General features: G+C 41.3%; 1 protein-coding gene across 1 annotated transcript in view; it reads left to right on the forward strand.

Moving 5' to 3' along the window:
- The window catches only part of cntn3b (contactin 3b), a 54,330-nt gene that overhangs the window by 22,205 nt on the left and 9,262 nt on the right, over nucleotides 1-22,863 (forward strand). The window contains exons 4-17 of the mRNA XM_004567412.3: nucleotides 343-518; nucleotides 4,693-4,791; nucleotides 7,102-7,305; nucleotides 8,410-8,512; nucleotides 8,844-9,028; nucleotides 9,462-9,598; nucleotides 10,189-10,318; nucleotides 10,945-11,095; nucleotides 12,635-12,762; nucleotides 14,424-14,599; nucleotides 17,153-17,270; nucleotides 18,102-18,260; nucleotides 18,389-18,538; nucleotides 22,497-22,567. Coding sequence (XP_004567469.1) covers nucleotides 343-518; nucleotides 4,693-4,791; nucleotides 7,102-7,305; nucleotides 8,410-8,512; nucleotides 8,844-9,028; nucleotides 9,462-9,598; nucleotides 10,189-10,318; nucleotides 10,945-11,095; nucleotides 12,635-12,762; nucleotides 14,424-14,599; nucleotides 17,153-17,270; nucleotides 18,102-18,260; nucleotides 18,389-18,538; nucleotides 22,497-22,567 — 1,987 coding nt within the window. The remainder of the gene's footprint in view (nucleotides 1-342; nucleotides 519-4,692; nucleotides 4,792-7,101; nucleotides 7,306-8,409; nucleotides 8,513-8,843; nucleotides 9,029-9,461; nucleotides 9,599-10,188; nucleotides 10,319-10,944; nucleotides 11,096-12,634; nucleotides 12,763-14,423; nucleotides 14,600-17,152; nucleotides 17,271-18,101; nucleotides 18,261-18,388; nucleotides 18,539-22,496; nucleotides 22,568-22,863) is intronic.

Below are 22,863 nucleotides of genomic sequence, written 5' to 3' on the forward strand. Positions count from 1 at the left end.
GATGAAATAAAATCCACTTCTTCATGCAACTAGGAGAAAATCAATATTCACCACAGATGATTTGCTGGGTTTTGGAAATTTGCCTAAATTAACAGCAAAACAGAATCCTTAAATGAAGTCAAACTGAAGTCTACTGAAGTCTAAAGTGACAAGAAATGCTTTCTTTGTTCCTAACTCGCTGCAAAAGCTGTTCGCATTTCTGCATTAATAATACAGGGCCCTGGTCTTATTGCTCACCTTTTATCCTCACAGCATGATGTGGGCGGACTGATCAAATCGATAAACGCTGCGAGTGTTCATCTCCAGGGGGCTCAGCTACTGATTGTGTTTGCGTTTTTCCAGATGGTCACTAAACGGAACACTCATTGATCTTGGGAATGACTACCGGCGTCACATGTCTGGGGGCAGCCTGATCATTAGCAACCTGGACAAGGACCAAGACACCGGGGTGTACCAGTGCACAGCTTTCAACACGTGGGGGTCCATACTCAGCCGCAGAGCCAGCCTTCAATTTGCATGTAAGTGATCCTACAATTGCTAACACATTCCTGGCATGGTTCTGACACACTTATGACATTCTAGCATCTCTTTGTATCTGCTGTCTGACAGCCTGACATGAGGGTAATATGCTTGCAGCCCAGGCCTTCCTTCTTTTTTTTTCATTTACTATTACGATTTCTCATTTAGATTGCCTGGGAATAGATTTTCAAGAGGGGAAATGGTAATCGAATGAAATGTCAGATACAACAAACACAGTGGGTGAGGAAGCTTCTGACTGCTTCTGAACTCCATTGATTCTCATTAGCGGTTCCAGCTCTGACAGCATCTATGCTCCATCCAAACTGCCTCATATTTCACCAAGTGCAAGCCTCTGTGATACAGACTTTAAAGCGGACAAACACAACTAACGCTTAAGAGGTCTTTGTGTCTATGCAATCACCAGCTACTTCTTTATGTGTAATATGCGCAGAAGACTGTAAGTGGATCAGACAGTAGCAGGACTGCTGCTATAGCAGCCTGCGAAGACAAAAGGGGCTGAGAAGTGATGCTGTTGGTTGTGGTCCCACCTTCCAGACAGGCAGTGTAGAGGCACCTCTCCTCTCTTGATCAGGCCTCCTGACTATTGATCATGTCCCAAGGATAGAGAGCCTTTCACTTCCTCTCAGGAGATGGACTGCCATTATCCCTACAGCTCAGTAATGAATCTCACTCGTGGGGACTGGGTGAAGAGGAGAACTGCTTGACATTTATTGTCTTGCCTAATGCACAGTGAGGGAGGTCTAGAAGATCAGCAAGGCTGATATTCAGTTTTTCCATGTAATGAGGCTACTGCCCTAAGATAGAAATGTCGTGCTTTCTTTTGCTTTGCTTAGCCTTCACAATTCAGCTGCAACCACTGTAAGCATATCCTCCCACAGCTCATTTTTACAATGTAAAAAAATGTTCCAAATTAATTTAAAATACTGTGATTTAAAAAGTCTGCTTTCATACAACCAAGGTCAAACTCATTTATGAGATCTGGGAATTCAGAAAAAAAAAGGCCACTTATATGATCACACAGGTCTCAAACCCAGTGGTTTGAATTACCATTGTCTCTTTATATCTGTATTTCATGAATTACATATTAGCAGAAGGGGATCTGCAGCAGTTATTTTCCTGTTTCAGTCTTTGGAAGAGCTGTGGCTTAAAAAATAATACAAGCTCCTTACGTTTGATGATAGGATAGATTTTATTTTTCTGCAGAGTTGATTTTTTACGCATTACATACATTCACAGGGGCTAAGAAAGAGTCACGCTGTGAAAATTGGCATACAAGACTCACTGACCATTGCTTGATTCTCTCCTGACAGTCAGAATGTGACACAGCTGTTCCTATTATTTAAACAGTCAGAATAAACTGCTGGCTTCTTTACAACTTGTCACATTGTCATGTTTCTTTCCTTGTCAGACGTTTTTTAAAGCAATGCTGGTGCAGACAGAGATAGAAATTGTGTCACTGGGTACAATTTTACCAGAAGCTTTGGAAAAATAGTACGTCATATGCTTAGAGACCAGTGCTGTAGTGCCTGAGTAGCAGGTAAAGGAGCTTACTCAAGAGCTCAGTAGGACACAATATATAACAGGGAATGTCTCTATGGCGCCGCCGTTGCCCAGACCAATCATCGTCGAGCTGTAATGGTCACTCTGTAATCTCTAGGCAAGCCATTCTCGTATGGCAAAGACTGATTCTGCTTACAAAGGAATCACTGAAGCTACAGTGAGTTTGGCCTTTAGCTTTCAGAGTTACAGTGTGTGGTCAGTTCACTCCAGTGAAGCCCATTATTCTTTTTCCCAGCAAAGAAAGAAGCACATCCCCTCCAGCACCGAGTCCAGCTTCATCTTCACCCGTCTCTGTGCAGTTTTGTAAGAAGAGGCGCCATCTGTTTCTCTTTCACTAAGTAATTATTAGTAAACCTCTGATTCACCTTCCCCTGCTTCTAAAGGTCCTGCCATTATTATTATAAACAGCTGTTGCCAGGCTTGTTGAGCAGTTGCATCCATAAATGTCTGAACCTTGCCACAATTTTTGTTCTTTTTGTTTAGTGGTTACAGTTGCACTTTCCAATATGTGCATATTTTCAGGTGTCTAATGTAGTTGTAGTTGATGCTCATTTGTAATACTTTGCTACTGGTAAGAGGCAGGGTACGTGCCTCTCACCAGTAGCTAAGGAAGAATGAATTTCTGATTAATGCTTTTCACTTTTTTCACACATCTTCAGATGCTACTTTGTGGGTCTAACTTAAAATTTCATCTTCAGCAAGTGATAAGCAACTCAATAAGACTGGGGACAGGTGATTGGCTCAGACATTGCATAACTGCACTTATTTGGCTTCAGACACTCCTGAGTTGGTTTTGAGTCTCTAAATATTTTGCTGCATTTATGTGAATCTGAGCCGTAAGAGCAGAACTGTTCACTTCAGAATGAATCCAGCTGCTTCTGTCTTCTGTCAGTGAGAACAGTGTCTTTGCATCACACTGCCCTCGCTGTGTTTTACACAGGATGTTGTGTGCTCGGGATGGTCTTCACAGTTTTTACCTACCTTATTTTGATAAAGGCTGATCTTAGTTTCAGCTGATTTGGTAATATCCAATCAGGCCTTTCAATTTTTGAGACCGATCAGTATTTTACTCATCACTTTTGTGTTTTCTCTCACAAAGTCTTGGTTTTATGATTGAATTGGAAGAGAAACACCAACCTCCTGAGCTGAATAGTGAAGGGGCTTTTCGCCATGGAAAGGATCCTGCGGTTGTTTTCAGCAGACATCCAGGCCTTTTTATGTTGATGAACTCATTCTTTTCTCTCGGAATGTCCCAAACTGTTAATTTGGCCTCCCCCTAATGTTCCCACTATCTCTCTGATGTATTCACTTTGTTTGTAAAGCCTGAGGATGGTCCTTTTTTTTCCAATTGCATGCTCCTTTGACCACATGCGGTTTCACAGAAAAAGCTTCCAAATGTAATTGCCACATTTGGAATCAGCTCTAGTCCTTTTACCTGCTTAATTTGTGAAGAAATAATCCAGAAATTGGCCACAACTGTGGGAAAAAAAAATCCATGCGTTTGTTGAATTAAACAGTCTAGGTCCGTATTCATTATATAAATGTTTTAGTGCACATCTACCAAAGATTTGATCAGTACGTACCACTGTACGTTTCTTGCTCCAACACGGTTCCTGAGAATCCTAAATGTCATTTGAAGATCGACTCTCTTATTGACATTTCTTCTAAAGACAACCTAGTGAGATCAGGATGCCTCTGTCTGTATTTCAAGTCAGCCATCTCCTCCCGTGGCCTTCTAAGTGTCCTGCCGTGACTTGGCTCTGTTTGATTTCACTGCGGTCATCAGAGAGCCGCTCATTAATCTTACCAACACTCTGTCCCACTTCTCTCCATAATCTTCCTTCTCCTAATTTCCCTTATCGGTCACACTGACTTTCTTTTGTTTGTGTTTGGAAGGCTTACTCCAGGCTGTTAGCCAGAGGGTGCAGACAGAGTACAGAGCGGACTGCAGCAGCTTCCCTCCATCAGTCATGAAGCCAGGGGTGGTTTATCATCCCAGGTTTAGTTTTTGTCTGCCAGCAACTGCTCATTCATTTGCAAGGGGATAGATTGTGCTGAGAGTATTGATGGGGAAGCTAATGCTTTTAAGTGCAAGATTACACCACATTTAATAATGATGTTACTTATTGCTGCTGGCACTGCAAACTGTCATTTGTCATGCGCGCTCACCAGTGTTTGTTCAGTCTGTGCACAGTATTTTCTTCTTTCCCCTGCTCGTTTGATCTTATTTCAGCCTAATCTCTTCCTAAAGTGCAGCGTTGCAGGGTAAACGTCACAGAGTCAGGTCCGTCTATTTCATCAGCACACCAGATGCCTTTGAAAGTATTGGAGGCTGTCATGAGGTGTCCCAGGGCAATCAATGATGCCCTATAAAGTCCCAATCTTCAAAATGTAGCATCAAAAACATGGCTCAGTGATTCTGTGAAGGGAGTTTGGGGAGAATTATGCCCCCCGTTTTCAAAACTATCTCTTTAAAAGTAACCCTCATGGATATAGAAAATCTTTGAATCACACTTTTTGGTCAATCTGACTGTCAGTCGTATTCTTTTAAACCGCCACCCACTTCTGTTTCAATGTTTTCTGTCTCATCAGACCTGGATAACTTCAAAACTCAATCAGTGAGGAGTGCTGTCAATGTGCGTGAAGGCCAAGGAGTGGTTCTTTTATGTGGACCACCGCCACATTCTGGAGGTAAGTTTGCTATATGTTGTTGTTATTTAAACACAGCTCATAAGAATTACCTCCACTGAGTGCAAACTGCAAACATTGATGAATAATTACTGCCTTTTCTTAAACGTAATCCAGTTTTACACCCATTAATGTGTGCACATGCTCTTAGTAATCATCTTAATGTTGTTTATTGAGAACACCTATAAGCCATCCGCACTTGGGTGCTTTTCTTTCCACTTCATTCAGATTCTTTTTTTTAATTAAAGCCATGTTTCTCAAATTAGAAAGATATTTATTTACTTTCATTGAGAGTTAAATTAGGAAATAAATATACTTTTTCTTGCTTGTGTGAGGCTAAAGCCAGCAATTAGCTAGCCTAGCTTCAAACAAAGCTGGAAACAGGAAAGAAATTAGCTTGGTGATGGCTAAAAATGACAATATTTGGGCCACGGCACCTCTGAAGCAGCTCATTACCACAGTATAATGATTTGCTTAGTCTGTATAAAATGTTGTGGTTATAAAGGAGGTAGGGTGCCAGAATGATAACCTCCATAAAACCACAATTTCTCTTTTTTTTTTTTTTTTGCACTTGAGCTTTACAGAAATAAATATGCTAATTAGCGAGCTTCAGAGGAGCTAAGAGGTGTTTGCTTTGTTTTGTTTTCGCACAGAGCCAGGCTTCTGTCTTCACACTATTTACAGTATTTAGGCTAAAATAACGAACATAGCACTGTTGGCTGTTAGCCTTATATTCAAGCACCTCCACACATTCAAGAAAAAAGATGCTTTAATTGTTCAAGTGAGAGTCTAAAATTGCATTTGATAAAGCAGAGGCTACAAATAGACGAGATAAAGACACGGGCTGCTCAGCCCGACTGCTCTGAGTGTCTGCGGAAAACTAAAAAAAAAAAAAACACAATGGCTGCTGCCTAGCTTGTCACCCTCTTGATACAATAGCTTGCACAGTGGAACAACCAATTTCCTTCACAAGCGAGCAGTTTGTAGCACAGCATTGTACAGCTGGTCTTTGGGATAATGGGTCAAAGTACTCTGTGAAATACAGTTTGACAGCTTTTCTCTTTGACACAGGTTTATATGCAGTTGGCTGTTGTAACCGTATCACAGCTGTGTTTTCCTGCATTTTCCAAAGTGAATGAAAGTAAAGCTGCGCAAGGCTGTTGTCCCTGTTTTTCTTCCTTACCTCTTTCCCCTTTTGCTCTCTTCCTGGCTCCCTCTCTCGCTGCTGTCCCCTCTCTCCACCCTCTTTTCCTTTTTAAAATTTGAAAGCGATGATGTGCCACATAACCTTGAACTTTATCTGATGCCTACAGTAAGAGGCATTCCCTTTAGTTTTCATTACACTTCATTGGCTTTGAATTCTGCACAAGCTTTTTCCTCCCCCTCCGTATGCATTATCCCAACACCCATTTATGAAAAATTAAATACAGTACCATTGCAAGCAGATGTTATTGTACTCCACCTTAGACATTTGTTTACTCCAAGGGCTTTTTTTTGGCACTTTTATCTTCCATGTACTGTAAAACCACTTGTGTTGTATTTTCTTTGTCGCTTAACAAAGAATTGCTTGGCAAAATGATATTACTGCCCGTTATAGACACATAGTTCAGCTCCAGGTTATGCTGACTATGCTGCCGCTTTTGCCTAATCAGAGGCAGCTTTGTATCTGCATCGCTGCACCCAGCTCGGACGCTCAATCCCATCTATGGGCTCCCCCCTCAGGGCGATTGACAGTCATTGTGTACACCTTTTGACTCTGAGCCCACTACCTTTGAAGTGGCTGATTACTGAGAGCATCTCCTAACTCTTGAAAGTCTTTGCAGTGTTTTCTTTGAGAAAATGCCACAGTAATTCATCACAGAAAGTCTCTCCTTTCTTATGGTAGACCTACCATTTGAAAAGGGGCATGACAACATATATTTGTGCCAATCCATCCATCCCTCAATCCAACCATTGACTTGCCTGTGCCACCCCTGAACTAAGGCGCTCAGGGACCCAGGGAATGGAGGCCATGTGCCAGGGGAGGGTCACTGACGCGCTGTAATCCATTTTGTTTCGCTCCCTTTCCTTAGCTCTCCTTTTTTTTTTCTGCACTGATAGCTGCTACAGTCACCCAGTCTTGGTATCTCCTCCCAAGGAAACTGAGATAAGTGAAGGAAAATGACATGATACGCTCACATTTTAAGGCCGTAGCCGAGTTCTTTTGATACAGCTGTTCCAGCGGGGGCCAATGCGACTAACACGTGTGAAATCAGCCGAGGTGTGAAAGTGGACCGCTGCTGCATAGTTCAACTGTCTTCCTTTCTCTTCTAGAGCTGACATTTGCGTGGATCTTCAATGAATACCCTCACTTTGTCCAACAAGACAGTCGGAGATTCATCTCTCAAGAGACAGGAAGCCTGTACATCGCCAAAGTGGAGCGCTCAGATGTGGGCAACTACACCTGTGTGGTTAACAACACTGTCACAAGGGAGAAGATCCTCAGCTCTCCCACACCACTGGTCCTCAGAAGCGATGGTAAACACTAAAATCAGGCTTTCATCTTTATGCTCATATGCCATGCAGCTTTAATCTGTTGTCAGACTTCTCTGCCTGAAGGCTGCATTCCCGGATTCATCATGATTTCAGCTCGTTAAGATCTAGGTTATAATTTAAGTTCCACATTTTAATTTCATTATAAAAGCAGGTAATTGATCGTACTCCAGCAAGGTGGTAGGACCTGCTTCGCACTCAACAGATAATAGCTGGGTTGTGAAAAGTCCATTTGGCTGGTGTTTATCCTCCTCCAGCTGAAGAATGTGGAACATTTATGAATTATTAATGCTATTAATATTTGTTTACAAGCTTTGATGACATAAAATGAGAAAGCTGTGACTGTCAAACAATTACAAGTGCATTATTACAAACAAGAAAAATCGAAAGGACAGCAAACGGGATTATTACCAGCCTAAAACTGAGCCGTAAGACAGCAACAGATGAGTTGTTAACCATTAGTAAAGACACGAATTCCAAAGCTTGTCTTTTTACAATGTGGCACAGAGTTACATAAAAGCCACTAATTTCATTTTGTATTCCAGCTGCAGCACAACGCTTTTATGAGCTGGCTTCTTAGGTTGTGTTATTATCAAAATGCCACAAATATATTCTAAGTACAGAGGAAGATGCAGTTGCGTATTTTGCATGTTTTCCTGAGAGTGTGTCAGCTTTATCACAGTCTTTTCTGACTTTTAATCTGAAAACATGAAGAGGACCCCAAATCAGCTTTTACTTAGAGACTGCCAGGTTGTGATTGCTAATAATAAAGGGCAGGCTACTCTCTCTGCAAGGAAGTCACTGACCTGTCCCGGTGATGTGAATGTAAATAAACTCCTGAATGAAGTCACATAGCCAAATGTTATCAATCTCTGCTAAATAAGTCCTTTTATAGCCCCCCTCTTAATCCCCCCCCCCTCCCCCCTCTTTTACAATGCCTTCACTGGTCACTTTGTATTCATATGCATAACTTTTGCATTAGCTGCCCCGCTGTGTTATTGCTCTCTCTCTGCCTGATTCACGGTGCGTGTGAGTCTGCTGTTAATCACTGATGTAAAAAGCTTGTCATCTATTGTCTCCCTTTTGTAGGAGTAATGGGTGAATATGAACCCAAAATAGAAGTCCATTTTCCCGATTCAGTTCCAGCAGCGAAAGAATCAGCGGTGAAACTGGAATGCTTCGCTTTGGGAAAGTAAGTCACTGTATGCCTGTGACACAAACGGTACACACATTCATGCATGAATTACAGCTACTCAAGACGATTTAAGAATGCACAAGCGTTAGCATTACTCATCCTCAGATTCATCAATCCATAGGAACGTATGAAAAAGACAAGGGAGCAGAAGTAAGAGTTCTTTTAAGAGCATCCGACAGCTTGGCAATCACGGATTGATTTGCAGGGAACGAGAATTCACAAAGCTTTTACTTTTTCTAACAACTACTTTTCCTTCTGTCCTTAATCACACTTTGATCAGAGCGAGTGACAGTTACAATCCTGGGAACTTCTTGTTTCTCTTTTACAGCCCCGTCCCAGAAATAAGCTGGAGGAGAACGAGCGGCGTCCCTTTCCCCAGCAAAGTCAAAATGAAGAATTCAAATGCCGTCCTGGAAATCCCTAATTTCCAGCAGGAGGATGCGGGGACGTACGAGTGCATGGCGGAGAATCGCAGAGGCAAAAATGCTGCACGGGGCCGTATTTCATTCCACGGTAAGTGAGCCGTTTCAAATCGAATGACAGTGAGGTGGAGGGACAAATGGAACATATATATCCACAGTTGTCCAGAAAACATGCAGATGGCCAGCAGCTTGAATCCCATTTGCTCGACATAAAACCTTTTTCTGCGGACGTTTGAGGCTTAATGTTGTTGAAATTTCAGAACAAGCTAAGGGTAGAAATGACAAATGGCTATTATTCCAGGGGCTTTAAATTCATTTCCAGTTAATATTCAGATCTGTTTACCATCCCGTGTTTCTCATTATGCTGGTAATCCACTTGTAAAGTTTAAAATTTGATTTAAATTTAAGCTTTAATGCCAGGCTGCTTTTATGGTTGTATGATTCCTGATGCAATTCTTTACTAATCCAGTGCTTCTATAACTAAAACGCATGTTTGAATAGGTAACCTTTTCATTTATTCCAAGCTAAACCTCACTGGCTCCAGACGATGGCGGACACAGCTCTTTCCATAGAGGGAAACCTCTTCTGGGAATGTAAGGCCAATGGAAAGCCTAAACCATCCTACAGCTGGCTGAAGAATGGGGAGCAAGTGATGGCTGATGTATGGAGATATGTTACATTTCTTTCCTTTCTGGCTCAAATTTCTTAGTTTCTAAATAGTTTCCAATTAATAACAAAAAATTGAGCTGGTCTGTACCAGAAATTGTAAATGCAATAATGTTAATATGCTGTGTGTATATAAGTAATGTATGCTAATGGGTACGTTAGCTAATGTATGCTAATGCAGACGTTAGCTATTCTAAAGCCAGACTATGCTTTAGAAAGCATCGATCCCCTCCCCACGCAGCACCGAGACAACTTTATCTGTTAAAAATGATGTGATCTGTCATCATCATCATGATCATCCTGAAAGGTCATGAAATATAAGTTATGTTAACAATTTTTCTGTTCGGTGTGTTTAAGAAGCAGATAAATAGTTTTCACCACTGCACTTCCTCATCTATGTCAAGCTTACCATATGCAGGTGCCAGGTCTCTCTTGGAAATGAGATTTTTAATCTCAATGAGATTTTTTACCTGGATAAATAAAGGATTAATAAAATGCAGAGTTGCAGTAATTGCTGTTGTGCCTTTGGATATAATAGGCTGGCCTTGCGATGGATATGCAGGACTCTTTCTCTTTCCTCCACAGGGCCGTGGACAAATTGAAAACGGGGCCCTTTCTATATCTTCGTTAAACCGTTCCGATTCTGGGATGTATCAGTGTGTGGCTGAAAACAAACATGGAATTATTTATTCCAGTGCCCAGCTAATGGTGTTAGGTAAGATCGCCTCCCTCCTCCTGCTTTTATCCTGCTTATCTGTCTATGCGTTTGATCATCTCCTAAGATAAAAACCAGCAGCCTGCTATAACGTACCTCTGCAATCAGTCTGTGCACGCATTTGATGTCACCATGGGCTTTGCCAGCAAAAATGTGAATCTGATAGAGTGTCTCGTTTTACTTTCAGTCATTTCACGTATTGATTTGGATACTACAAATGCATTGTTTTGTGGCATTGTGCATGCCTTCTCATGTAGACAGGGTATTGATTTATTTGCAAAGCTTTGATGACTTCCATCTGACTGGCTCAATAAGAAATTCAACTCTCTTGATACATGTGATGACACTTGAGTGTCCTAACAATGGCTAACAAAAAACTGATGAGTGCAGACAATAGTTTATGACATGCTTGAGGTGAATGGTGTATTCAAGGATGTGCAGCTGAAGGGTGGGATGACTATGGCGAGCTTTGAGACCAGTAGGCTTTTGTGCTGAGATTTCAGGCTGCTTTCTCTGAAAGCTGAAGGAGAGTTTATCTCAGTACAGCACGGTTGATCTGCAAAGGTTCAGGTTGCCCATATATATATTTTTTAATCTCACACCTTTCTCTGTTCCCCTACATGCAGCTTCACCTCCTACTTTCTCCAAAAGTCCACTAAGGGCCTTGCTAAAAGCTTGCTCAGGCAGCGAAGTCACTCTTGAATGCAAGCCTCAGGCCTCACCCCCAGCAATTAGCTTGTGGAAGAAAGGGAATGAAATCCTGCAGAGAACTGAAAGGTAGGATAAAAATCCAAGTGTATATTACTGGCAGCTTTCATTCGCATTCACTGCAAGCTGACTTGTTTCAATAGTGCATTTGGCATTTGCGGAGATGCATAGAAGGAAAGGCTAATGAGAAGAACGAGAGGGCACCCACCAGGAAAATTGCAGATAGCTCATATACTGCGTGCCCCCTTGTGTGCAAATAGCTCGGTGTGAAGACTGAAGATGCTAGGTGGTCATATCAACACTGTGTTAAATATTTAAGAAGATAAAAGAGTAGTAAATGGAGTTCCCGCTCATCTTGTAAACTGAGGAAGGAACTCTAAAGTAAGAATGAAGCTACTGCACCTGTAATTATCTGTTTTATCATGACAGACAAAGAGTTACAAGGGCTTGATTGATGCAATCACCAAACAGCAGAGACGAAAGCTTTGATGCAGATCGGAGAGCAGTCTCAATAGACAAGAAATAACTCAGAACACAGGCACAAAGACAATGAGCCAACATCAAGTGTCGCTTTCAGTGGTATAAAGTGGTGCTTCATTTAGTTTGGTGCCCTTCTCTGTTGGATTTTTTATTGGATAAACCGGAACGTTTCACAATAAAGAAGCATTTAAAGGTAGAGAATTCCAAAAGCATGTCACGTTTCAGGCTTTTTGTCATCTCGATAGGCAAAAGAATCAAAAAGCTCAGATAGTTTCTAAAACCTCCTGTAAGTTATCGTACGTACATCAAGACTTTGGAACACACGCTCACACACAACAGACAGACTGAATACAAACTCAATACAAAGTCAAACGCAGGCATCCCAGTACAGGAAAGAAATGCCGTTTGAATCGCTCCCATGCTGCCTATTGAAGAGGAGGTCTGAAAAAGAACAATACGAGCAAGGCGTCTTGTCAAAACAGCACAGAGCCTCTTTAGTCGGCTCCAGATGGGAAGCTGCATCTATAGCGGCGGAAAATTGGTAGAATTCCCAAGCTGACTGACATTTAGCATATGTGAAGCCCACGTACTCTTTCAAGACTGGATGTATGCAGACACTGGAAGGGAAATGTTTACTCACATATGCAGTCACGCTGTAAATTGGAGCAGTGTTTAGAAAATGAATTTTGCACACATTTTCTCACTGAATACCACATCAGTTGAAAAATTGTTACAACCATCTGATTTCTATATAAGCTTATGTTTAGCTCATGCCTTGATTTATACATGTTTGGAGATAGACATCTTCTAAATAACTACAGATTTCTAATGACCCAGCTAGTGGAAATAATATAATAAAACTGTTTAAAGTGGGGGGCTTTGCATGTTATTTTTTTAATATCTAGCCAGTCGGTGACCTTTCAGCATGATAGGGGTTTCACACTGACCTCATCGATTTAAAGTCTTTAAATCTGAGTTATTTGACAAATCTTTGAGAATTTTATTATATACATGGCGATAGATGGAAACGTCATTACTATATACAAATCCAAAAAGGAGCTGAACACTGTAGTCCTACTTTACAATCGCTATCTTACCAAATACAGTAAAAAGCCGCTCTCTTCTCAGGATTGCTTTGCTTCCAGATGGAACATTAAAGATTGCCAATGTAACCAAACGGGATGCAGCTAGCTACACGTGTATCGCTAAGAATCGGTTTGGGACGGCAAGCACAACAGGAAGACTGATTGTCACTGGTAAGTCTGGCCTAAAAGTCGAATCGCTCTCAGTTAATTAACCTTTTCACTGTCTGCTCCATCCCTTCTTTGTCATCACACCTGACACGCTTCCCATTCAAGAACTTTGATTTGCCTCTCAAGGCTTGTGCTAATTTTTTGCAAACAATGGGTTCTTGATTTCAAAGAGAAGAAAAGAAACCAAAAAAACCCCGTAAAAAAACAGCATTTCATTCATTCCTGTTAAAGATTTTAACTCGGAAAATTAACTCTCGGTTTTTAAATGGAATAAAGGAACAAGACAAACTCTGAAACCTTAGGAAATACAAGCTTTCTTGGTGAGAGTTAAATAAGATAAGAGGCTATTATCAGTCATATGTGTGTACACTAATAATAAAGCTCATGCTGTTTCACTTTAACAAGTGCTGAATATGATTATGGTGGTTATTGAGCGTGCTGGTGGCCATGTTTAAATCGCTGCAAACATCCAAAATTAGATGACAAATACAGTAGTCCTTTACCAGCCACAACAATGCTGCAATGCAGCATTGTGCTAGGAAAGATTGAGTTACAGCAACCATCTGGACACTTGTTTGGACCAAGAACATGGCTAAAAACTTTAACTGTTGGATTTTGATGGGTCATGATCTTGCCACACACGTGTACTCAAACACATGCCATGAAGTGCTGATCCAAAAAATCCTGTAACTGCTGGCAGAAGTTGTGACGATCAGTCTCGTCTTTCAGCTCTTCTAACTGAAATTCTATGAAATATGCACTCATTGATATTTTTAAGGCAGCAGGCATTGTCAAGATTTCTATTCAGAGAAGGACTGAATGGTGAATCAGTGAGTTTGGTAAGACCACAACAAAACCAGGCAGGGCAGAATCCAGGGCTGATGTTATCCTGTACTATGGCGAGTTTTCTGCTCTTATATGCTAAATTTGATTTGATTGTTTATGTTAAAGTAACTTCAAATAGCGTATAGTTGATAAGACTTTCCTTGAAGTATTTCCAAAATAAAAGTCAGCTTTTTCTTGTCCTTATTTTTATGTATTTGTTTCTTTCAGCTTATTGCGTGTGTTATCAAGCAAGGATATTGTAAAATTAATGGGCCTGGTAAATAGCAGCTAAAATAACAGTTAAGTAAGCAACAAATGCTTATCATTGATTTAGTTAAAGGTCATTATTTATGAGTGCAATGACATAAAACGTTCATGTAGTCCCCTATTTTTAATCTGTTGTGTGTGCAACTTTTTTTTTCTCATTACTTTCTATTCTTCTCATACGCTGACAGCTGAACCATTTAATGTCATGAAATTTAATTACTCTGACCTTTTGTCAACATATTCTGAGGCCCCCAATCCACCACAGTCACCAGTAAGAATGTGCTCCCATCTCAGTAATCCTGTTTCAAACAACTTTTTTTTTTTCGTCCAAATTGATCTAGGGAGATAAAATGTGAACCCGCAAAGTCATTAAATGTTACTAATGGACAAGCTTGGAATTTAAGTGCTTATTAAAATCAGAAAAAAAGCCACATTCATGGGTAATTTAATGACTGTTGCTCGGTTTAGCTGCGAATTGGAGTGAAATGGCAGTTGCAGGGGTCATGGTGGTGTTAGAGGTTTCAGTGGCAGAGATATTATCATGCTTGTGCTGTCATCTGTTGTCTGGCCAGAGCCCACCAGAATCACCATGAGGCCTACTAACATGGAGATTATTGTTGGCGAGAGCATCGTGTTACCCTGCCAGATTGCCTCCGATCCAGCTCTGGATGTCTCTTTCTCGTGGGCATTCAACGGCCAGCTCATCGACTTCCAGCGAGACAGCGATCATTTTGAAAGAGTGGGTGGGGTGAGTCATGTCGAGCATTAAACTCAGATACTTTCTGGCTACTTTGGGATTAATTGGGACACAGTGTGTAACGCGCAAGGGTATGCTCCACAGCCCGGCTGAGGGCTTCATAAACCCTAATAATACTCAAATGAAGAGATTTAGGCGAAGATTTGAAGGTTTCTCTGTGGTCAGTTGTGGACAGAATTTCAAAAAGGTAGCGATATCAGTTACAGATACCGCAGTATCTGAATGGCGGTATCAGCTCTGTAATTGGGATCCTTACCTTTTGAATTGCCTGTGCGAGCTGCCATGTGTTACACCTCTAAAAATATATCAGTGAAATGCCATTTTAGTCTTACAGAGGGCCCTCGTTAATAAAGTCTTTATACTTTTCATCCCTTCAACTTCTAATTCCTGTACCTCAAGGGAGAACATTTTCTTATCATCTCCCTGCGCTGTAATTGAATTTGCATACCTATTTATGAATCTAGAGTCCCGAAATAATTAAGTAATGAGCTGGCTGGCATTCACCAAGGGCAGGCCTGGCACCAGTAAATGTTCATTTGAAATCCATATGCCTTGAAATATTGATAAGTGACGCCTTTTTATTATTTTTTTTGTTGAATATTTGTTCCTTTTGATGAAGGGCAAAGTTAATTGTTCAAAGCTTGTCAGTTTCAAATTGCTATGCACACTCTTTTTGCTTCACATACCGCCGCTTATCATCCGAGGTTTTAGAGTCTGATCACTGCCATTCATGTGGTAATAGTTGACATCGTATCTCAATACGCTCACGGTTTTGTGGACACGGCGCACTCGTTTCTTCATGAAAGCAAATGGCAATTACTAATGACATTGAACTGTGCATAGGCATTTAATGAGAGATAGTTTTCACAGAGTCTGTTTCCCCTGTCCAGAGAGATTACCAACCCCCTGCTCAACAGCTTCTGATGAATTAATTAACATAATTAAAGCAAATCTGCCTCATCACTTCCTTCCTGCCAAGGCAGGAAGCCCGCGACGCATCGCAAGCTCTCGGGTCGGCCAGGTGGCGGCTGACATTGGAAGGAGAATCAGGCATGGCGCTTCAAAACTGTCAGGGAAGAGGAGAGAAGATGAAAGGAAGGGTAAAAGAGAAAAAAAGAGCAAGAAAGATAGTCACTTTATCCCTTGGGCGCATAGAAGTGCCATTCGGCTCAGCTCTGCTTTGTCAGTTGCCTTAGAGAGGTGAAGATCCATGGGTGTTCATGCCCAGTCGCGGCACAGTGGAACTATGATCACTAGCCTTTGGAGGTGATGAGATCTACTGTGACTGCAGTGAGTCTTACCTGGCTCTCCCCCAGGTGACTAGTTTCTAAAGCAGCACACTCTTTTTCTCTGGCTGACATGCTTTGTGACAGGCCACTTCAAGAGGTGACTTTCAAAAGGCCCGACTCCCATCAGCAGTCCAAATGAGAGCGCAGTAATGTTGCCTGGATAAAGCGTATTAAGTCTGCTGACTTTCAATACTTTTCTTATTGCCTTTGAGCACCCATCAGAAAACCCCCAAACAATCAATCAGTTGATCCCCCCCAAAGACCCATCTGATGCCGTACAGTAGCAAGTGCGTGTCACGCTGTGCAAGAGGGCTCTAATAATCTCGCTTTACAAGATGATTGAATGACGCAGACATGCTGAAGTGTAGCATGATAGCTTTTAGGTTAGGTTGTTTCATTGCGATGTGATGAATGCTCGGCTAATTGGAATGCACTGAAAGAATATTTAAGCGAGCTATGAAGAGCTAAATCAGCTGCACAGTTTAGATTCGCCGCGTACGACTGATGAGTAATTTTGTGCCGCGTTTTCCCACATGAATTTTAAAATGAACAAATACTTTCACGGATGCTGGAAAAAAAACTATTCTGATCGCTAACATATTCTGTCAGTACAGAGAAATGAGCTATGCACCGTACTTGCTAGCTGTTTTTAGGAGAGGTGTCTTTGTAGTCGAAAGCACTAGAAGATGTTAGGAATAAAGAATGATTTTCATTCTTTTTGAAAACAAAGAAAAATGCAGAATTACAACCTCATTTTTAAGGTAATTCTGCTTTATGTAGCCACACACAGTAACTCCCCTTTTCCAGATAAGAAAATTAACATTTGCTGCTGTGTTTCGCTGCATGTTCCTCACGGCCATCACATGCATGCAGCCCATGTAAAATAATATTTACTCTTTACACTGGGAGTTAGACTCATATCTTGCTTGAGCTTGTGTAATTAGAGAATAATTAGGATTGCTTTGCCAATTAGCTCGACTGTGTTTGTTTTGTGTGTCCTGTGTGTAGCGGGTAGTTGTTTACAGGGGGTTTGGAGGCCGGTTGGTTAGATAGTGCCTGAAGGACGGCCAATAGGGTTATTTGCTCTGAGTACATCTGCCATGTCAGTTGTTTGTGTTTGAAAGATGCAAAAATCAGCGGCCCGGAGTCGCTGTGATTGTATTGGATGTTATGAAATGTAAAAGCATCCCAGAGCCACAGGCTGGAAGATTAATTAACGCTACATCTCTTACTTAACCTTATTTCTCTCTTTCAGAGCATATCAGGGGATCTGATGATTCGTAACATCCAGCTGAACCACGGTGGGAAATATGTCTGTGTTATTGACACTGATGTGGAAAACCTGTCCACCTCTGCCATTTTGGTCGTCAAAGGTAAGAGAAGGGCCAGATTTCGGTTGCTTTTGTGTGAGCGCCGTAGCACGGCTACCACAGAGCGTGTGTAAAAGTATTCAAAGCAAAAAAAGTTTGACAGAAGGGTGCGAAACATCCCCGAGGCTCTCGCTAAAGATACACGATGGGGAAGCAAAAATGTCTGTCTCAGTCTGTAACGTCAGCTCCTGTTTACAATATATACTGTACTTGTTACTGAAATGCAGTAATGGTGTACACGCTCGCTCTGAGGTAGCTGAAGTAGCTTTGTTGATATGTGCCTGGTGTATCTGGCTCCGTGTACAAGCGTATCTCTGGTGATTTACATTGGTATTCCTGCCCTAAACAAACTCTAATAGCTGTCCCAGGTGCTTTGAGAAGGCAATGTTTATCACAGAAAATGACTGTAATTGGCTCATTTACACACCAGCAAAATATCATGGAAAGCATTTGAATAATGGAGCAGCAAAGCAAACGGCTATAACATGGTAAAGACTGAGCATGTTGTAGTCGCAAACACTCGCTTTTCTATTCTTTCCTTTTTCTACTTACTGATGTCTCCTCCTCATGAAGCACCTATTTCCTTTTCTAATAAACGATCCCATTCACTTTATCTTTCCACAGCCGGTGAACTCATCACTTAAGAATCCCACACTCGCACACATACACACACATAAAGCGTGTACACACCAAGGGCGCAGCCCTTAATTAAAGCGAGTGTGATGGCCTTGATATGTAACAATGTGTACAAGTCTTTATGAGCTTGATGAGAGGAGGCTTTTTTAAATGGGTGCTCACCTTGGGTTCACCCTCGTCACTGTCTGATTGATGCAGGTCCCCCAGGTCCTCCGGACAAGGTATCAGTGGAGGAAATCACAGACAGTACAGCACAGTTATCCTGGACTCCCGGAAGGGACAACGGCAGCCCCATCACCGGCTACATCATCCAGGCTCGAACTCCTTTTACCGTGGGCTGGCAGGCTGTAGACACAGGTACGCTGAAAAGAGGCTTCTGTAGTATTTATTTTGCCTGGATATTTATTTGCTCATCATTCAGTTGGAGTCCAGTTGTTTAGCGTTCAATTATTTTTCTATTAAAGAACTGAATTTCCACTTTGCAGTGCCAGAGGTGGTCAATGGTAACATGCTGACAGCCACGGTGGTGGGTCTGAATGCGTGGGTGGAGCACGAGTTCAGGGTGGTGGCACGCAATGCTGTAGGGCTTGGCGAGCCTAGCCCAGCCTCAGCCAAGACCAGGACGGAGGATGCAAGTATGTACATCAAAAAAATTTAAGCTACACACATTAACAGATATAAGCACCGATGGATCAGCTTTACTTTAAAATGTTCACTTTCTGGGACTCTATGTCTTCCTTGGCAAAAAATGAGTTGAGATTATAGCACAACCACAGAACTGTGGAAAATCAATTCTAAAAGTGACGCTTATTTTATTTGTGTTGGCGGTTTTTGATGTTATTGCCAGTTTGCTTGACGGCGGAGTGCTTTTTTTTTTTACAAAAACACTTGCAATGCTGTGATAGTGAGCTAAAGTTAATATGTCCAAGAAAGTGACTGCTATGCTACAGATGATTTCACAGGAATGAATACCACATACTTCATTAGGTAGAAACGATAAATTGCTTGATAATTAAACTTCAAATCACCCAATCACATAGTAGCAACTCAGTGCATTATAGCATTTTAGATATGGTAAAGATTACCTGCTGAAGATTAACCCAAGTATCAGGATGGAGAAGAAAGGTGAAACTGCTGATCTGCTGGGTTTCCCCACACATCCATCTGTAGTAGATCCCAACCAATATAGGGTTTTTTTTTTTTTTAGGATATCAATACCGATATTTGGTCATTTAAAAAATCTGATATTCCAATATATTCGATATATAACAGATTTCACCAGCATTGGTTATAGGGCTGGGTCATATCATATCGTTAAGGTTGGGCAACGATAAGAAAATGAAATATCGCGATAGAATATGCGCAGTGCCTTTGTTTTCATACAGACATGGCGGAAAAAGCATGTCGGTGACGGAGAATGAGAAGGGTGAAAGCGGATTGTTGAATGAAACGGATGTGCCAGAATTGGTTTGTAAAAATGCTGCAACTTCAGTGGTGTGGAACTGGTTTAGCTTTCGTCCGTCAGATACACAACAAAGCACTATTTTTGGTAGAGCATGCTAGCGGGCCGTTGTTATTACCGTGTTTTTTGGAAAATACGGCACACTTAAACACCTTTGGTTAAACTGTCAGCAAGGAATTTGCATTTGCACTGTTACATTTTTATATAACTTTAATGTACATAAAAAACAGCTGCTTGTTTAAGTGAAAATACATTGATGTTTTTTTTTTTTTTTGCACTAATAAAGTTGTGGAGTTTTAAAGTATTTTGTCTAGTATCAATTATATCGTCAGTTATATCGTTATCGCAAATTTTCAAATGTATATCGTGATAAATATTTTTGGTCATATCGCCCTGCTCTAATTGGTTATGGTTAGTCATTTATTTACTCATTACCCTGCAGTGCTCGGATCAGCTGGTTAATGTTTTTGTGGCACTTCAAAGCTGTGTTGCCAACAGGGACGTTGCAGAATGCCCTCTAGTGGACAAAGTATGTAGTAAGAATGAACTGTGTTTCAACCCCCCTCTTCTTTACTTTTTACATTTTCATTTGTGGGAATTTATTGCGAATGATGATACCAACAGATAAGCAAATAGGTAATACTACCAATAGTATTCGCTCGTCTGTAAATTTGTCGGCCCACCAAACTGGACAGGAGTTTGGAAACGCGTTACCTGGTCTGAGGAGTCCGAGTTTCAGCTGCAGCATTCCAGTGGTATGGTCAGTTTGGTGTAAATAACAGCCAGCCCTCCTTGCATCAATGGTGTAGGCGATGTTGGTAAAATAGGGTGTGGGACAGTTGTTCTGGCAGATCCTGATCTCATTAGTAACAACTGAGCATCGTTTCAGCATCAGTTTTTTTGTTGACCATGTCCTTGTTTACCTCAAACTGATTTCTTGAACATGACAGGAAGTTCACAGTACTCAAATGTCATCAGATCTCAATCCAATACTTTGGGATGTGGTGAAACAGGAGATTCACATTCATGAATGTGCTGCCAGCAAATCCAGAGCAACTATGTGATGCTATCGTGTCAACATGAACCAAAATCTCTGAGAAATGAATTAAGGCAAAGACTTAAGGCAGTTCTGAAGGCAGAAAGGGTTCCAAACCAGTACTAGCAGGGTGTAAATAATGAAGTAGCTTGAAAAACCAAGAAACTCCATGGTGTTTCCATTTGAAATGTTTTGAAATTTAGAGAGATACACAAGTAAAAATGAACATAAGGTTTGCGATTTACAAGTATTTATAGTGGTTCCACATTTTGTTGTGTTATCGCCTTATTCCAACACTGGTTAAATCCACACAAAATACCCCATAATAAAAAAACATGACCACAGTAATGCTGCCACCACCATGCTTCACTGTAGGGTTGGCATTGGCCTGGTGATGAGCAGTCCCTGGTTTCCCCAGACATGGAGGCTTGACATTCAGACCAGCAGTTCAATCTTCATTTCATCAGACCAGAGGATTTTGTCCTTCAGGTGCTTTTTGGCAAACTCCAGGCAGGCTGTGATGTGCCCTTTGCCGAGGAGTTGCTTCTATCTGGCAACTCTACCATACAGGCCTGATCGGTGGAATGCTGCAGAAATAGGTGGCCTTCTGGAAGCTTCTCTTCTCTCCACAGTACAACGCTGGAACTTTATCAGGTTCTTGGTCACCTCCCTGACTGAGGCCATTCTCCCTGATAACTCAGGGAAGACTCCTGTTAGTTCAAAACTTTTTCTGTTTACAGATGATGGAGACCACTGTGCTCATTGGGACCTAAAGTGCTGCAGAACTGTTTCTGTGCCTCAGTGCAGTCCTGTCTTGGAGGTCTGCAGACAATTCTTGAGCTCAGTTTTATGTGTTAAAGGCTGTGAATACTTATGTACATGTTATAGTTTGGGCTTTTATTTAAAAAAAAATTGCAAGAATTTCAAGCACATTATCACTTCGTTATTATGGGGTAAACTGTAAGGTTTATACTTTTTCTAAATATTATTTTGCATTTTTGCTACTGATTGGAGTAAAGTCTGACCTTGTCCTGTGTGTTTGCCCCTGGTCAGAATAGAGAAGAACTATCTGGCTATGGACCTTAGATTTTGGGTCAACTGGAAACGGATCCTTCACACTCTTGCTCTGTCACTTTACTAAAAATGAAGCATTTATAGGCTAAATCACTCGCTTTAGAAGTTCACTTTGTAGAAGGAACTAAAACAGCTTATTTCAGACAGAGGATGAACTGAGGCACCAAGAACGGAGGACTAGTCTGAACTGGGAATCATGGAAAGCTACTCTAGTAGAGTCAAAGAATATAGAGCATCAAATAAGCATAACGGGTACGCTTTAACAATTTTAAGGCTTCTTTGATGAGCCTGTCATTTTACTCTATCCTATGTTGCCCCGTCTCTTGAAAATAGCCCCTTTTTAGCCCCTTTGCAGACCTGGCGTACGTAGCTTAAAACATGCATCTTCTGCTTCAGTAGAGCAGCATGCAAAGCCTTAAAGTGTTACAGAAACTCTCAAATATTTTCTAAATCATAACATTTTATATTTTTCAGTTATATTTTTCATATAACTTTGTTTATATATAATGATTGTTTTATTGTAGTTAAAGTTGTAGGTATGGCAAAAAAAAGAAGGATATCAAGTCTGGGTAGGAAAAAAAAGGAATCTCAATTCCAAGCATTCAACCACTCCTGGGCTTCAAACACAAACGCTGCTTACTAAATCAGGGCTCCACTTACGAAAGGATACTATGAGGACGTGCTTGAGTGCTCCTCCACCTACACTGTCGTTTTTTTCCAGCACGCTGCAGTGCACAAACAGCCTAGTGGGAATTGAAAAGGAGTGGGTTGAGTCAAATGTCATTTGCAAAATATTACAAATCTTGGCTTGTGGTGTATGCACGCTGACATTTGGGCAAAGTCTGTAAGTCACTATTCTCTGCAATGCTTGTGTTTGCACAAAGTGGGGGATTTGTGGGGTGTAAAATGGAAGGCGAAGTATCTGCAGCTGGCATACTCGTCATAAGGTTACAAGTCGAGGCTTGTCGTTGAGCTTTGTAAACTGTGTTCTAATTGCTCCCCTTTGGGCTTTACCTCTCAGTTCCCGATACAGCTCCCACTGATGTTGGAGGTGGAGGCGGCACAAAGTCTGAATTAGTGATAACATGGGAGGTAAGTCATCTGTCACATTTTACTGTTCTCTCCATTGCCGGGTAATGGTTTTGCTTAATTGTGCAGAATTGAAAGGAGCAATTTTATGACCCCCATTAGAAGGAGACACCATTCATCTGGCTCAGCCCCCAAGTGCCATTTATTCCTCCAAAAGCAGGGATGGGGACACTTTCTTTAGAAAGAACTGTGCTCTTTAGCCACAATCACATATGAAAAGAAAAGATAAGGTAAAAGGCATTTGTGGAGGCTTCTAGGTGGTGGCAGCTGAGAAAGGGGCTGTGTTTGTTCACAATATC

Source organism: Maylandia zebra, linkage group LG5 (assembly GCF_041146795.1).
Source record: "Maylandia zebra isolate NMK-2024a linkage group LG5, Mzebra_GT3a, whole genome shotgun sequence".
Taxonomy (NCBI): domain Eukaryota; kingdom Metazoa; phylum Chordata; class Actinopteri; order Cichliformes; family Cichlidae; genus Maylandia; species Maylandia zebra.